General features: G+C 45.5%; 1 protein-coding gene across 2 annotated transcripts; it reads left to right on the top strand.

Annotated features, from left to right (window-relative positions):
- The first annotated feature begins 690 nt into the window (after window positions 1-690).
- On the top strand, window positions 691-14,538 carry scfd1 (sec1 family domain containing 1). 2 transcript variants are annotated; one of them, XM_056426346.1, is made up of 25 exons: window positions 691-826; window positions 1,304-1,374; window positions 1,552-1,640; window positions 1,813-1,903; window positions 2,103-2,225; window positions 2,303-2,390; window positions 2,478-2,567; window positions 3,096-3,151; window positions 4,532-4,617; window positions 4,689-4,788; window positions 5,783-5,922; window positions 6,181-6,271; window positions 6,823-6,896; window positions 7,081-7,162; window positions 7,266-7,362; window positions 7,470-7,540; window positions 11,822-11,901; window positions 11,979-12,041; window positions 12,337-12,412; window positions 12,768-12,821; window positions 12,911-12,963; window positions 13,056-13,089; window positions 13,235-13,300; window positions 13,597-13,665; window positions 14,350-14,538. In XM_056426346.1, the coding sequence occupies exons 1-25, from the start codon at window positions 796-798 to the stop codon at window positions 14,371-14,373; spliced, it is 1,899 nt and encodes a 632-aa protein (XP_056282321.1). In that variant the 5' UTR covers window positions 691-795; the 3' UTR covers window positions 14,374-14,538. The 2 variants fall into 2 exon arrangements, with proteins under 2 accessions (XP_056282321.1, XP_056282322.1); XM_056426347.1 differs by lacking the exons at window positions 13,235-13,300; window positions 13,597-13,665; window positions 14,350-14,538 and having other exon boundaries at window positions 722-826; window positions 12,752-12,821; window positions 13,056-13,095.
- Window positions 14,539-16,923: the final 2,385 nt, after the last annotated feature.

The raw sequence follows: 16,923 nt of genomic DNA, 5'->3' as shown, positions 1-16,923 counted from the left end.
ATTGACCGCGCTATGGTAAAAATAAGATTTTTACCTTTTCATGACCTTGACCTTTGACCCGATCGATCCCAAAATCTAATCAAATGGTCCCCGGATAATAACCAATCATCCCACCAAATTTCATGCGATTCGGTTTAATACTTTTTTAGTTATGCGAATAACACGCATACAAATAAATAAAAAAATACACTGCGATCAAAACATTACCTTCCGCATTTTCAATGCGAAGGTAATAACACCAGACAATGTGTTTAAATGCTATTAAATATCAACAACTTGCATGTTTTTCTTTTCATACATATTTAATGAGTGTCGTTGAGGGAGTCTGAGTTCTATCAACCAACTGAATCATACATTTGGCGGAAAGCAATGAAGAAAGTAAAAGATAAGAAGCTTTGAAAGTATAACCTTTTACTATTTTCATCCTTATTTTGTCTCTGGAAACAACGACAGAGTGAGAACTCTTTAATTGGGTTCCTCTTTTGTCCTTGGAAACAGCAGCAGAGTCAGACCTCTTTAATTATTTCCTCATGGTTTGTCTCTGAAAAATGCAGCGGAGTAAGACCTCCTTATTTATTTCCTCCCGGGTTTTCTCTGAAAACGACAGAGTGAGACCTCTTTAAGTGTGTTCCTGTTTTGTCCTTGGAAACAGCAGCGGAGTCAGACGTCTTTAATTATTTCCTCCGTGGGTATCTCCAGAAACTGCGGCAGAGTGAGGCCTCACTTCATTTACCGCCTCTCCGATGGGCTTTCGCCACGTCATCAGACGCTGCGTCACCACCAACAACATCCAACATGGCGGCGTCCGTCCGGGAGAAGCAGGCCGGTTTGTCAAACTGATTTTATTCGTCATTAACGATTATTTTTCAGCGGTAACCGGCGGCAGAAAGTTTAAACGAGTCGGAGTGCTGTTAGTTAGGGAACTATATTTATATTGAGTGTCTTAAAAGGGTGTTTTGAGCCTCGAATAGAAGCTGAGGTATTCATCATTTAAACTCGTTTTTGTTGCGATGTAAATCTGTTAGTATGGACCAATGCCCTTTATGGACACAACGCTGCGACTGAGAAGGGATGCATGCCAGGAAAAGTGAGGGTACTTGTGTTGATTAGCAGAGAGAGGCCTTCAGGTTCACTCAGCCAGCTCACGGGTAATTTGTAGTCCACGAGATGCTGCTCTGCAGTCTGGGGGTTGTAGTCCTCTCATAAGAGGCCCTTCAGGTCCAACTAAGACAGAGGGAGCGTAGGGTAATAACTCAGGTAGGAGAACAGATGATGTTGAAGTTGTTTCTGTTATTTTCTGCAGTCGCTCTGAAGCGAATGCTGAACTTAAACGCTGCTCTTCTGAAGAACACAGCAGCTGAGCCAGTCTGGAAGGTAACGTTGTTTACTATGTCGACCTGACGTTGTTTACAATGTAGACCTCATGTTGTTTACTATGTCGACCTGACGTTGTTTACAATGTAGACCTCACGTTGTTTACTATGTAGACCTGACGTTGTTTACTATGTAGACCTCACGTTGTTTACTATGTAGACCTGACGTTGTTTACAGGTGTTGATCTACGATCGGTTCGGCCAGGACATCATCTCTCCTCTGCTGTCCGTCAAGGAGCTGAGAGACATGGGCATCACCCTTCACCTGTAAGAGACACACACCTGGTAACACACACACACCTGGTCACACACACACACCTGGTCACACACACACCTGGTCACACGCACCTGGTCACACACACCTGGTCACACACACCTGGTCACACACACACACAGTGTTCAGGCTGCTCATGAACAGGTGAGTCCTCCTTGTGTTCAGGCTGCTTCACTCGGACAGAGACCCGATCCCAGATGTTCCTGCTGTCTACTTCATCATGCCCACGGAGGAGAACATCGACCGCATATGCCAGGTACACACACACACACACACACACACACACACAGAGAGATACACACACAATCAGAAGCCTGACAGGTGAACAGAACCTCTGACCTCAGCGAGGAGGAGGAGCCTCTCCCCTGACCTCGTGCCTCCAGAACCTTCATGTTCTCACTGGTTCTCCTCCAGGACCTTCAGGTTCTAACTGGTTCTAACTGGTTCTCCTGCAGGACTTGAGGAACCAGCTGTACGAGTCTTACTTCCTCAACTTCATCTCGGCCATCAGCAGAAGCAAACTGGAGGACGTGGCGAGCGCCGCGCTGTCGGCCAACGCCGTGGCCCAGGTCACCAAGGTGAGCGCCGCCATTGCCACAGAGGGGTCACTGCTGCTCCCGCTCCTCGCTAACGTGTGTGTGTGTGTGTGTATCAGGTGTATGATCAGTACCTGAACTTCATCACTCTGGAAGACGACATGTTCACCCTCTGCCATCAGAACAAGGAGCTCATCTCTTACCACGGTAACACACACACACACACACACACACACACATCTGACCGCCTCACCTGTGTGTCTCACCTGTCTCACCTGTCCGTCTCCCCTGCAGCCATCAACCGAGCCGACATCCAGGACACGGACATGGAGGCCATCATGGACACCATCGTGGACAGTCTCTTCTGCTTCTTCGTCACTTTGGGTGAGTCAAAGAGCCAGAACCATCAAACTCGTCTCCTCGTCTCCTTGCCTCCTTGTCTCCTTCGTCTTTTCAGACTTTTATTTATATATATATATATATATATTATGGAATATTTGGAAGTTCCTTTTTGTTTCTGATCAGATTTCACTAATATTATTATTTTGCATTTTATGTTTATTACTATTATTATTTATTTATTTTGTATTTATTATTGTTTTGTATTCTTTCTTTATTTTGTATTTATTATTATTTTGTATTTATTATTTGTAATTTCCAGTAAATACAGAACATTGAAGTTCAAAAGTCGACATAAGAGATAGTTTAAAGTTTTAAATCTGGCGAGATGTTCTGCTTCTGTATTTGATAACTTAATAACTCGTGGGACGTAACTCTACCTGTCTCATACCTGTTGAGTTTCATGTTCTTCTTCCTGGTTGACCCCTGTGTGATTCTGTCTCTGTCCACCAGGGGGAGGTGTTCTCCTGCGTCTATAGAACCTAACTCTGGCTCTGTGTTGTTCTCCTCCAGGCGCTGTGCCCATCATCCGCTGTCCCCGTGGCAACGCAGCAGAGATGGTGGCCGTGGTGAGTCAGACGATCCCAATGGTTCGGGGCGTTTGTAGTTTTTACCTCTTTTATTTTTTGAGCTCCATTAAACCAACGTTCAGTCTGAAGCTCTCCGAATGTTTCCATCTGTAACTTACTTGTTACTGCAGGATATGATGATATTTACATTATTAAAATACATCTATTTACTCTGATGGTAAAAAAAAATCAATTTGACAAATTAACTTCATTTGATCTGGAACTTCATTTGCAAACATTCCTTCCTAATAAACAGTTTCTCAATGTATTTATATTAGGGCTGTCAGCGTTAACGTGTTAATCTATGCGATTAATTTGGCTGCGTTAACGCACTAAAATATTTTAACGCAATTAACGCAACTTTGTTTACTTCCGGTGTTCGTTGAAGTTTTTACACTCAAACCGAGTGTCAAACCGCGGCAGTACGGTTTAACACTGTTTCCGTTTTTAAAACAATTATTTCTCCGCTAAAATAAGGAGCATAAATCAGTTTAACTCGTGGATGAGTCAGTCGGGTTTCCTCCTCCGCTCCTTCCTCCAGTCTCCCCCTCTGATCCACAGAGGAACGAAGGGGCGACGTGTCGGGTGACGCGGCGCGGAAAGAACTCGTCACACGAAACCTTCACCGTGATTGGTCAATCCGTTTGTCTGTCAACATTTTGGGGGAAAAAAAACCAATGAACACTCAGTAAAGGACCTCCCACCTCACGGGTGAGGCACTATAGCAGCCTGTCAGTCAGAGAGCAGAGAACACGGCACCAGGACAACTGAGCCTCATTGAATAGAGCTGAGATTGTTCTGGAATGGTTGATGTAGAACACGTGGGTATGTGTCATATGAAAACGACTTTAAAAGGTGAATTTTGTTGTTGTTGTAAAATGTATAAAATGAGCCCAGCCTCCAGAGGGTGAACAGGACATATGTGAATGTCAGTCAGTTCCCAAGGCCACTGGTTCTGCTGCTGTTCAGTGTTAAAGATGACAGGACCAATGGGGTCTCAATATACTTCTTTTTTTTTACTAATCTGATGTTTCACTGAAGAAACAATTTATCATCCACAATATTAAATACCTCGCTGGCACTTTATAGGTAGGAGCCTCTTTGAAAACACAGCTCTGTGTGAAGTTTGGTCTTTAAAAAGAATGAACTTTTAACTTTTAACTTTTAATCGCGATTAATGAATTTCAAAATGTGAGATTAATTAGTTAATTTTTTTTAATTGATTGACAGCCCTAATTTATATATATTTATATTTATATATACATATATTTAATTATTTATATATATTGAATATATTTATTTATATGTACATATATATATTTATTTAGATATATTTATATACAGACACATCAGCTCTACGTCTTTGTTCTTTGGTTGTAGAAGTTGGACAAGAAGCTTCGTGAGAACCTTCGAGACGCCAGAAACAGTCTGTTCACCGGAGAAAACATGGCCGCCGGGCAGTTCAGGTACACCACGTTAAAGCTGTAATGATAATGATAATAATAATAATAATCATGATCATGATTTTCCTCTACAGTTTCCAGAGGCCTTTGTTCGTCCTGGCAGATCGTAACGTGGACATGGCCACGCCCCTCCACCACACCTGGACCTATCAGGCGCTGATCCACGATGTCCTGGTGAGCTGTCAATCAAACAAATACGTAACGCACAGGTCTTTGTTGCCGCTCGTCTTCACCAATCAGATGGAAACCACGGGAGGGGAAGCTGTCCAGTTGACTTTCAGCACAGCATTAATCCTCTCAGTATTTATGGCAGCAGGATGGTGTGTGTGTGTTTGTGGGTTAGGGTTACACACACACACACACACACACACACTAATTCATGCAGAGCCAGAGCGCTGTCAGCTGCTGAGGTTAATGCTGACAGCGCTGGAATGTAGAGCTACATGGATGTTATGTAACGCGTCATCAGTCACACACACACACACACTCATATACACACGCTCTCACTCACACACACTCACACATACACACACTCACACACACACTCACCCTCACACTCACATACACACACTCACACACGTCGTTTCTTGGATGCTTTAATTGTGAAACTCTGAAACAGGAAGCTGCTGAGTCCTCCTGTGGTTCTCTGAGCAGCGTTTAGGGTAATAAGTCAAGAACTCTTATTAGTGGAAAGGTTTCTGTTAACAAGTCAAGAAAATACGACTTCTAACGGCTCTGTTCAGGAGACGATGACATCACTGCCACCGGCTGCTCCCTAGTCCAGAATCTGATCTGGTGTGGCCGACTCCCTCAGCGGCGGTCCAGATGGCAACAACAATATTGCCAAAGCACCGAGACATAGCAACACAAAAAATATACAAATCATAGATGTGAGTGTGTGTGTTTTTTCTTCTCCGAGAAGGATTCTTGGAAGGTTTTCCCAGTTCTCTGAGACCAGAGACCTGGAGTTGAGCCGGTCCACCAATGCTTGTCTGGCTTCTGTATATTTATCTGTACCTGGATCAGGTTCTGTCTGTCCTATAGCCAGGTGGTCCCTGATCCTGAGATGTTCTGCCAGTTCATAATCTCTATTCATGAAGAGCATAAGAACCAAAACAACCAGTAGAGCCAACGCGTGTGTGCGTATGTGTGTGTGTGTGTGTGCTAGGACTACAAGCTCAACAGGGTGGTGATGGAGGAGGGGGCGGGGCCTGAGCCGTCTCCCGCCGGCGCCAGACCAAAGAAGAAGAACAGAAAGACCTACGACCTGACTCCTGCAGACAAGTTCTGGCAGAAGCACAAGGGCAGGTGAGGAGGAGGAGGCGGGGTTTGGTTTTGTATATATTGATTACAATTATATGAATGTAGGCTTCTGCCGGCTCAGCTCCCTCTTATTGAACTTACTAACAACATCATAAGTTACATCTACGCTGACGACATCTTATTGTACTTGACAAACTCTTTCGTCCAGCTGGAGTTTGTTTGGTTTCCAGCGTTGTGATTGGCTCGTTGTCGAAGCCGATTCTTCCTCTAAGGGGTATAAAGTCATGCGTGGTTGTGTTCCAGTCCCTTTCCAGAGGTGGCGGAGTCGGTCCAGGAGGAGCTGGACACCTATAGAGCCCAGGAGGACGAGGTCAAGCGCCTGAAGTGCATCATGGTGAGACACACACAGTAAAACCCCAAGTCCAGGTCCAGGTCACATCGGAGTCACCATGGGTCGTTTTTGAGGGTTCAATATATACATTTGAGTCGGTGAAGGCAGGTTGAAGTCCCCCAAGTCTCTCTGAAGGTCATATCTGAGACCTTCAGGAGCTCTTCTGAGTCCCTGAAGGTGATAGTGAAAGAGATTTTCAGTCCCTGAGACTGCAGCCGAGTCTTCTTGAAGATGTGAACTCCGTCACAACAGGTCCTTTGACCCGGTCTGGTCCTGGTCTCATCCTGTAACTGGTCTCATCCCGTAACTGGTCCAGTTGGTCTCGGTTGGTCCCAGTTGGTCTCGGTTGGTCTCGGTTGGTCTCGGTTGGTCTCAGTTGGTCCCAGTTGGTCTCAGTTGGTCTCGGTTGGTCCCGGTTGGTCTCGGTTGGTCTCGGTTGGTCTCGGTTGGTCTCGGTTGGTCCCGGTTGGTCTGAGTTTGGTCACTGTTGGTCCCAGTTGGTATGAGTTGGTCTCAGTGTGGTCTCAGTGTGGTCTTGATCTGTGTGTCTGCAGGGTTTAGAGGGAGAAGATGAAGGAGCCATCAGCATGCTGTCAGACAACACAGCCAAGCTCACCTCTGCTGTCAGGTACTCCGTCTCAGTCACCTTCATCATCATCATCATCATCAGTCACCTTCACCTTCGTCATCAGTCTCAGTCACCTTCATCATCTTCATCAGTCTCAGTCACCTTCCTCTTGGAGTCTCTGGGCTTCCGTAGCTTTGCTTTTCTTGACGTGTTGGTGTGACTGAAGCGGTGTCGTGTGTTTCAGCTCTCTGCCAGAGCTGCTGGAGAAGAAACGTCTGATCGACCTGCACACCAACGTGGCCACGGCCGTGCTCGACCACATCAAGGTACGGGCTCCCGGCCAATCACACGGCTCCATTCCACCAGAACAGGAGTATGAGAATATAAAGCAGTACTAGTACGCAGTATCTGGTGCTCTTGTGTCCTCAGAGTCGTAAACTGGACGTTTACTTTGAGTATGAAGAGAAACTGATGACCAAGTCGACTTTAGACAAATCTCTTCTGGACATCATCAGTGACCCCGACGGTACACAGACACACACACACACGCACACTGTCTTGTACTTTATTAGAAGGAATTCTGGGAAATGTAGTGAGTCTTTACCTGAATGTTAAAATGTTTGTGTTCATCAGCCGGAACCCCCGAAGACAAAATGAGACTCTTCCTCATCTATTACATCACTGCTCAGCAGGCTCCTTCAGAGGTAACACACACATGGACACACACTCACACGCACTCACTCACACACACAAACATGGTCACACACAGACACCCACACACATAGACACACACAAACACACACTCACACCAGTGGCGGCTGGTGAAATTTTTTGGGGGGGGGGCGCAGTTGGGCGACGTGGTTTAAATATCACTCAACAATGAGAAGAAGAGAGGTTTTGAGTAGAATATTGTAAAAAACAAAGCTTTATTTCAAGAACACAGCGTGCTCAACACTGTCCAACAACAACTATCAACACACTGTAACTTTGGGCATGAGAGGTTCAGAGCAGCTTTAAGAAACATTGGGCTGGGTTTCAGAGGTTTGCAAAATAAAAGAGTTTCACCCTCACATGAAAGAGGTTCAGAGCAGATGTAACTGATGTGGAACGGGCATGGAAGAAGTCGGCTCAGATGGTGGATTTTCCCAGCACTTATTTATTCTGCAGAAGACAACAGAACACACACATTTGCCTTCCGATTTGTCTCTGCACTTCCACTTCCCTCAGCAATAAAAAAACATTGTCCATGGAAGACAGGACCACATTAAATCTAAATAATAACAATTCTCATCAAAACCATGACATGTAACATACAAGGGAAAACAGAGACCCTAATGGACAAAATAAATAACTACATGAGCTAGAAAGTGGCTCAATGAAACCGCCACCAAACGTATATTTTGACAGTCTAAATGACACGACAGCTGGACGCCGGGATCGTATTAACATTCCATTACTGTATGTAACATAAACGGTTAATTTTTATTGAAGAATATAGCCAAAATAGTGCAAAATCGTTTTTCACTCAACTCACCCTCGGCAATATAAAACCATTGTGAGGGAAAGACGGACTCAGGAGCAGGAAGTGCAACAGATGGAAAGCAATTTCCGCAGGAAACAGATTTTTAAAAATAACGCTAAATAAAAATAGCTCATTAAAATAAAATTCACAAACACTCAACAATATCGTTGAACAACAAACAAAAATAAAATACAATACATTGAAAACAAGAAATGACAGAGTGCATTTCTAACTGACAGAGTAGACCCACTATATGTAAAGAAAAGTAGCCTCCTCTCTTCAAAGTGGTCAAACTTCTCAATAACTCTGGTTAAAGTCAATCATGTCTGTAACCAGCCTGTTTCATTATTCTGGAGGGAATGTGTCTGTTTTTCAGAACTTCTTCGTTGTGTTTTCGATGCCAGTTCGGTCTGCAAACAGGGTTAGCTTCATGCTGTTAGCGAGTTAGCTCCATGTTCTTAGCTAGATAACTGCGGCAAGATTCGTGCTTTACACTTGTCTGAAGCTCTGTAGATCCCTCACCCCATTGTAGTCCAGAGAGTTTCCGTCCCAGGACTTTGGAAAACAGACAGGGGAAACAAAAAACGAATTACTCATGGAGCATTCAGCTAACCAGCTCCGGTTAGCATATAGGCTTGAGGAGCACCTCCGGGTGTACGTCCTCCCGCGGTCAGCGCTTTTCTGCAGAACTTTTAAATCCGGATGTTCGGGTCCCAACTCTTTCAGCCTCTTCTTGTCAATATCTGACCGTCGATTGAAAGGTGTTTGGTGTAGAGATACCAGAGTTTTCAGTCGCGACGCCATACTAACATAAAGCTTCTGCTAGCTATGTTGCTCGCGTACCTCCGTGGAGCTCTGGGCAGCAGGGTTGCCAGGTCTGTGTGACACAACCAGCCCAAAAACCAGCCCAATATCAGAACTCAAAATATGCCCGTGCCAAACCATATACACTGCTTTTAAAGTCCAACAGCATTGCTATCATTGCCAAATGTATTGTAATATCTACAAAGTAACAACATATGTTTAGTTTGCCAGCATTAAAAGCAGTTTTCAAGTTATTTCACCTAGGTCCTAAAATGGCCTTGTGTAATTAGATACAGTATATTATCATAAATAAAATGTGTGTACGTGCTGATCTGGAGTCAGTTTGGTAGGATTTGTGTATGAATAAATTATTTCATTTAAAATATGGATTTTTATTTAAAGATATTCATGTAATTTGCATGCAAAATAGGTCTACCCGAACCAAGGACACAAAATTCAACCCGCAACACTTCAAAGTGTCGATTCCGCAGGAAAACCGCGGACCTGGCAACACTGCTCTATGGGCTGAGGGAACATACGGGTCTCTGATCTGCCGAATAATCCAATCGCGTGCGCACATTTGTGCGCCCCAAGATTCCCGGTTTCATCCGCCAATGTGAAGCCGGTCATTGCCAAAACGACTGAAATGTTGTATCGATGCCGTACACACACGTTAGACCAGCGCCTCGAAAAAGGGGAGGGGCTTCTCTCCGTGATAATGGCGATATATTATATTTTTTCACATTAACTTAAGTGGTTGTTGACAGGGGCTTACGGTCTCCCACACACATTTAGCGCGTCAACACGGTATATTTACTATTTAAATGATTTGGCATATAATGTTTTTTGACAGGAACATTTTTTTTTTCTTTTTTTTTTTTCATCTCAATTTTAAGAGGGGCGGCGCCCTAGCGCCCCGTATGGACGAACCGCCACTGACTCACACACATATGGACACACACACACTCACAGACACACATACACTCACACACGCTCACACACACACACACACATGGACACACTCCCACACATGGATCCGGTTGTCTAGCTGATTCGTGGTTCGGGTCTGATCTACAGAAGTGGTCTCATGTGGTCTCATGTGGTTCAGAGTTTCCTCCGAGCAGAACGAGTTCCTCTTTGTTCTGGAAGTCGATGACATGACGTAACGTCTCATTCGGCCAAACGTTGATGTCACTTTCTCCATCGACATCAGACCGTGTGTCTTTAATCTGTGGTGATGAGTTACAGAGACACAAACACACAACAACAGGATGACAAAGTCAACCAAACGTCAGCTCCCATCAGCCTCTGGTGGGTTCAGCGCGGGACGAGGACATCGCGATGTTCCGCCTCAGATCCGTTGGGTTCAAACAAACTCACAAGAGGATCTCAAGCACAAATATCTTCACCAGATGTCAAAACCACACAACCCTGATCCATGGACCCGTCTTTACATCACATTACATCACATTACATGTGGTAGTGGGTTTTGTCGTGGTAGAGGGGTCGTGGTAGTCAGGCCGTGGGTAGGGAAAGCCTTTCCCTGGAAAGGTGGCTCAGTGGTTAGCACTGTCGCCTCACAGCAAGAAGGCCCTGGGTTCGAATCCCGGTCGTCCCGGTTGTTCCAGGTCCTTTCTGTGTGGAGTTTGCATGTTCTCCTCGTGTCTGCGTGGGTTTACTCCGGGTACTCCGGTTTCCCCCACCATCATAAAGACATGCACCGCATCGTATGGATAAGAATGAATGTTGGTGGTGGGGGGGAGGGGCCGTAGGCGCTGATTGGCTGCCACGCTTCCGTCAGTCTGCCCCAGGGCAGCTGTGGCTACTGATGTAGCTTACCACCACCGGGATGACTGTGTGTGTATGACTACTGGACTCTGGACTCTGTAAAGCGACTTTGGGTATCTAGAGAAGCCCTATATAAAATCAATGATTATTATTATTAATAGTGAGAGGAAGAAGAGGGGACCCAGGACGGAGCCTTGAGAGATTCCATAGTGAGAGGAAGAGGAGGATCAGGAGCTGGTGGTTCACTGTGTCAAATGCCGCAGAAAGGTCTAGAAGGACAAGGACAGAGGAGAGAGGATGCTCTCGTCGTGTGAAGTTGCTCAGGAGGTTGGAAAAGTTAGAGAAGAGTTTTTTGGGGTTGGAGAAGATTTTATTTTGGTTGGGTAGAATGAACTGTTGAAGTCTTCTCCTCCAAACCACTGACACTGATCCAGGACTGGTCTTGGACGCGGTTCTTCTTGGCTCTTGTGTCGTGATGGAATGAAGCTCCTCTCAGGAAACTAACTCGATTAGAGCTGGATTGGGTCCGGTTGGCAGACGGCGCCTCCTTTATGGAACAACAGACTCTCTCTCCTCTCTTTCCAAGACAAGGTGACGAGTGCAAAACCTCCTTCAGGAGCGAGCCGACATGGTGGTTAAGCGGCCTTCACGTTAGATTAGTTTAACGAGTGCTACGGTGCCTTCAGGGAACTTTAAAGAAAACAGCAAACGTCTCCTTTCAGAGGCGTGTTTGGTTTGTCCCCTCTGGGCTTCTGTAGAGAACGTTGCAGGCTCCGCCTCCAGCTGTGTGTTGGTGTGAACGGACACTGTGAGCTACCCAATCTGATTCAGCTAGTTATAATAAACCCGTGATGTTACCTTTGTGTTTCAGTCGGACTTGGAGCAGTACAAGACGGCCCTGTTGGACGCCGGCTGCGACCTTTCACCACTCAACTACATCAAGCAGTGGAAGTGAGTCAGGAGTCCCAGTCTCCGCTCAGAGACGCTCAGTCTTTGTTCGTAACGGGGTTTCCTCTCGTCTTCTCCAGGGCCTTTACCAAGCTGGCCGCCACCCCGGCGAACTACGGCAACAGTGGAGTGAAACCCATGGGGTGAGTTCTTCAAATACATATTCTAGTTCTGCCCTTGAGCAAGGCACCTTACGAACTCTGTTTCTCTTCCCTTTAATTAAAAAGCTTTATGTTGTTGTTTCCACTTCATGGAAAGTTATGCTACGCTAAGCTATGCTACACTAGGCTACGCTAACATTGTAACTACTTCATCAGCACTGAAAATAACCTCTTCCTCCTTGTTCTCTTCCTCCTCATTCCTCCTCTTCCTCTTCCTCCTCCTCCTCCACCCCCTCCTCGTCCTCCTCCTCCACCCTTCCTCATTCTCCTCCTCCAGGCTGTTTTCCAGAGTGATGAACAGTGGCTCCCAGCTGGTGATGGAGGGAGTGAAGAACCTGGTGCTCAAACAGCACGTAAGTAAAGTTCCTCCAGACGTTGTGTTGTTGTTGTTCTGTCGTCTGACAACAAGAACAACAACACTATCAACTAAAAGGAGATAGTTCAACAAATGTATCAAAATATGAATTCTACAAGGAGGAAAGAAGTGCTGATGTGGGAGAAGTACCGTGTCCCAGTATGACATCATCACATGAAGACGTCTCAAACAGAAATACATCACATATGACCCTCAGATGGGATGCATATGAAACTAGTGAACAATTTTATGAGGTACACCAGAAGGAGAACAGAGCTTCATTGTGGTGCTCTTCAGCCTCTTGTGGCCAGAACGAGCATTACAACAACAAACACAGTTCTTTACACTTCCAGAACCTACCAGTCACTCGGATCCTGGACAGCCTGATGGAGATGAAGTCCAACCCGGTGCGTGTGTGTGCGCGTGTGTGTGTGTGTGTGTGTGTGTGTGTGTGTGTCACAGAGTGAATCAGCTGTTTGTCTCTTTGATCTTTTAGGAAACTGACGACTATCGATACTTCGACCCAAAGATGCTGCGAGGAAGCGAGAGGTACCACTCTGTCTGATCTGTGATCACTGTCCTCTGACTCACTGACTGCTAGAAACAAACGTTCACTGTCTTCTCCTCCTCCTCTTCTTCAGCTCCATCCCCAGGAACAAGAACCCATTCCAGGAGGTGAGCTCAGCAGTTATTTCCAGATGTAATAAAGGAAAAGAGTTAAATCAATAGATGTATTTATGATCATGTAAAACCAAAAGATGTTAATAGCAGCGTGCAACCGTTCAGTGCATGATGGATAATATTGGTCGCTGTGTTTCAGGCCATCGTGTTCGTGGTGGGAGGAGGAAACTACATCGAGTACCAGAACCTGGTGGACTACGCCAAGGTACTGGAGTACTACTGCGAGTACTACTGCGAGTACTACTGCGAGTATTCTGTGTACAATTACTCTGAAATGTGTCACATCTGTTTATTATGAAGGAAACTATTCTGTTTCATGTTTTATGAGGAAAAAATACTTTATTTCCACTTTAATAATATTTAGTAATATTCCTTTCTGTTACCTATTGTTTATAAACTGTTGTTTACTACCTGTTGTTTATTACATGTTATTTATGACCTGTTGTTTATTACCTGTTGTTTATGACCCGTGTGGTAAAAGTTCCTGTTTGTGGTTTTCAGGTCAAACACGGGAAGAAGGTCGTTTACGGCTGCAGTGAACTCTCCAACGCTGCCCAGTTCACCAAACAGGTGAGACGATCACCTGTCTTCACCTGTCTTCACCTGTCCTTACCTGTCCTCACCTGTCTTACCCTGGCATCACCTGTCTTCACCTGTCCTCACCTGTTCATACCGGTCCTCATCTGTCTTTACCTGTCCCTCACCTGTTCATACCGGTCCTCACCTGTCTTTACCTGTCCCTCACCTGTCCTCACCTTTCTTCACCTGTCCTCACCTGTTCATACCGGTCCTCACCTGTCTTTACCTGTCCCTCACCTGTCCTCACCTTTCTTCACCTGTCCTCACCTGTTCATACCGGTCCTCACCTGTCTTTACCTGTCCCTCACCTTTCTTCACCTGTCCTCACCTGTTCATACCGGTCCTCACCTGTCTTTACCTGTCCCTCACCTGTCCTCACCTTTCTTCACCTGTCCTCACCTGTTCATACCGGTCCTCACCTGTCTTTACCTGTCCCTCACCTGTTCATACCGGTCCTCACCTGTCTTTACCTGTCCCTCACCTGTTCATACCGATCCTCACCTGTCTTTACCTGTTTGTATCTGTCCTTACCTGTCCCTCACCTGGCCCTCACCTGTTTGTATCTGTCCTTACCTGTCCTCACCTGCCCCTTACCTGTCCTTACCAGTCCTCACCTGTGTCCTCCTCTCCTCTTAAAGTCACAGTACCACTGAGGTCTCCCCTTTGTGTCCACAGCTCTCCCAGCTCGGCCAAAAGTGACGTGGACCTGGAGGACACACCTGGTCTCTTCATTCCTGTCTGTCTCTGGAGGACACACCTGGTTTCTTCATTCCGGTTGGCTTGTATGAAACTCTCCTTCTGTAAATTAACTAAACATTTCTTGTCTCATTGTACTTCCTGTCTCTAATAAAATTCTTAAAACCACTTTGAGAGGAAGAAGAATTGATTTCAGGGATTCAGATTCAACATGAAGTCCGTTTGGGTGGGAGATGTGTTTCCTCTGTAGGGCTCAGCCTTAGAGATAGGGTAAGGAGATGAGTTTCCTCTGTAGGAGCCTTAGAGATAGGGTAAGGAGATGAGTTTCCTCTGTAGGACTCAGCCTTAGAGATAGAGTAAGGAGATGAGTTTCCTCTGTAGGACTCAGCCTTAGAGATAGAGTAAGGAGATGAGTTTCCTCTGTAGGACTCAGCCTTAGAGATAGAGTAAGGAGATGAGTTTCCTCTGTAGGAGCCTTAGAGATAGGGTAAGGAGATGAGTTTCCTCTAGGGCTCAGCCTTAGAGATAGGGTAAGGAGATGAGTTTCCTCTGTAGGAGCCTTAGAGATAGAGTAAGGAGATGAGTTTCCTCTGTAGGAGCCTTAGAGATAGGGTAAGGAGATGAGTTTCCTCTGTAGGAGCCTTAGCGATAGGGTAAGGAGATGAGTTTCCTCTGTAGGAGCCTTAGAGATAGGGTAAGGAGATGAGTTTCCTCTGTAGGAGCCTTAGAGATAGGGTAAGGAGATGAGTTTCCTCTGGAGGGCTCAGCCTTAGAGATAGAGTGATGAAAACATAATTAAAAGATCCCTCAAGGAAAGTTCCTCCACCAGGAGTCATAGACAGAGGAATAAAGGATCAGCTGAGCCTGATGTCTCCATGCACAGATCCTGGGTCAGCCTCGTGGCCCCGCCCCTTCATTTTTACCTAAACAATGTGATTGGCTCCCATCCTGCTCCTGTTGTGACCTCGGCTGACCGCTCTCTCTGCATTCATTCCTTCACACAAAGAGCCATTGTCCGGACTCTCCCACAGATCAGGTGTGGGCCTCTCAGGTGAGACGAGACCAGAGAGCTACGCTCATCCAGGTGTTCACACTGGGGGCCATTTTGTTATTTCCTGTTGACGAAGGTGCACCTCTAATGAACTCTGTGTTGTTGATGCATTCAAGGACACTGGGATTATCTGGGACGATCTAGAAGATTCATGCCCAGAAAACTGTATACAAATTGTATAGAAGTCTATGCTCCATGTGTTAAAGCTGCATTCTCTCTCCTGACCACCAGGAGGCGACTCCTGGTTGTATATAAGTCTATATAATGACTACTTCTCTTGACATATTCCCTCAGTAAACATTATAAACATGAGTTTATGTCTCAGTCTTTAGTTTCAAGTCTTCTTCTATACAGCATGATGTCATCATTTAGTACGTTATGGTCTGTAGAGTCACACAGACCATAAAGCCGGGGACTCTTAAGGGGCGGGGCTACTAGGTGATTGACGGGTCTCTATGTCAATCTTTCTCAGTCCAGATATGGTCACTTCCTGTTTGTGGGTTGCAAAAAAACAAGATATATATAGGACATTAAAGACCACGTCTTCATAACTCACATGAAGGACAAACCTATGCAAGTTTGACTTCATCATAGCACTTCAATTAAATTACATTATTAAGAGATGAAGACATGAAGCCTTACTTCTAGAAACCCAGAACACGACCGTCAGCCTCTGTTGTTGGGGGGGGGGGGGGGGGGGTCAAGAGGACATGACGCTGTCCAGAACTCCTAATCCTCCAATGTTCCATCTCTCCTGAAAACAATGGAGCCTCTGAGCTGCAGAACCCTGGACAGCATTCACACCAGATGCTCCTGATAATCATCGGCTGCTTTAAGACAGGATGAAGACATGAGGACTTGAAGACTTGAAGACATTGAGACATTAAGACATGATGAAGAAAATGAAGAAATGAGGACATAAAGACATGACCACATGAGGACATGAAGTAATAAAGACACGAAGACATGATAAAGAAATGATGAAGACATGAAGACATGATGAAGACATGACCATGTGAGGAGATGAAGTAATGAAGACATCAAGACTTGAAGACGCGAAGACTTGATGACATGATGAAGAGATGAAGACATGATGAAGAAATGAGCATGTTGTCATCGCAGACTTTACTTCTAGAAACCCAGAACACGACCTTCAATCTCTGTTGTTGGGGGGTCGTGACCTCTGACCCAGACGTTGTCTTCCTCTGGGACAAGAGGAAATGACGCTGTCCAGAACTCCTAATCCTCCAATGTTCCATCTCTCCTGAAAACAATGGAGCCTCTGAGCTGCAGAACCCTGGACAGCATTCACACCAGATGCTCCTGATAATCATCGGCTGCTTGAAATCTGCCTGGCAACAAGACTGTTTTGACTGAAGCTTCGATCAAAAGTGTTGTTGAGGCGCTGAGACACGAAACAAATGTGCATGGTTCGTCTTCCATCTGAAACGCGTTGATACTAAACGGGCCATTGTTCTCACGTCCACTTCATTCATGCTTCA

This window comes from Pseudoliparis swirei, chromosome 11 (genome assembly GCF_029220125.1).
Source record: "Pseudoliparis swirei isolate HS2019 ecotype Mariana Trench chromosome 11, NWPU_hadal_v1, whole genome shotgun sequence".
NCBI lineage: Eukaryota > Metazoa > Chordata > Actinopteri > Perciformes > Liparidae > Pseudoliparis > Pseudoliparis swirei.
The sequence above is the reverse complement of the archived record's forward strand: the minus strand, read 5'-3'. Positions and strand labels throughout refer to the sequence as shown.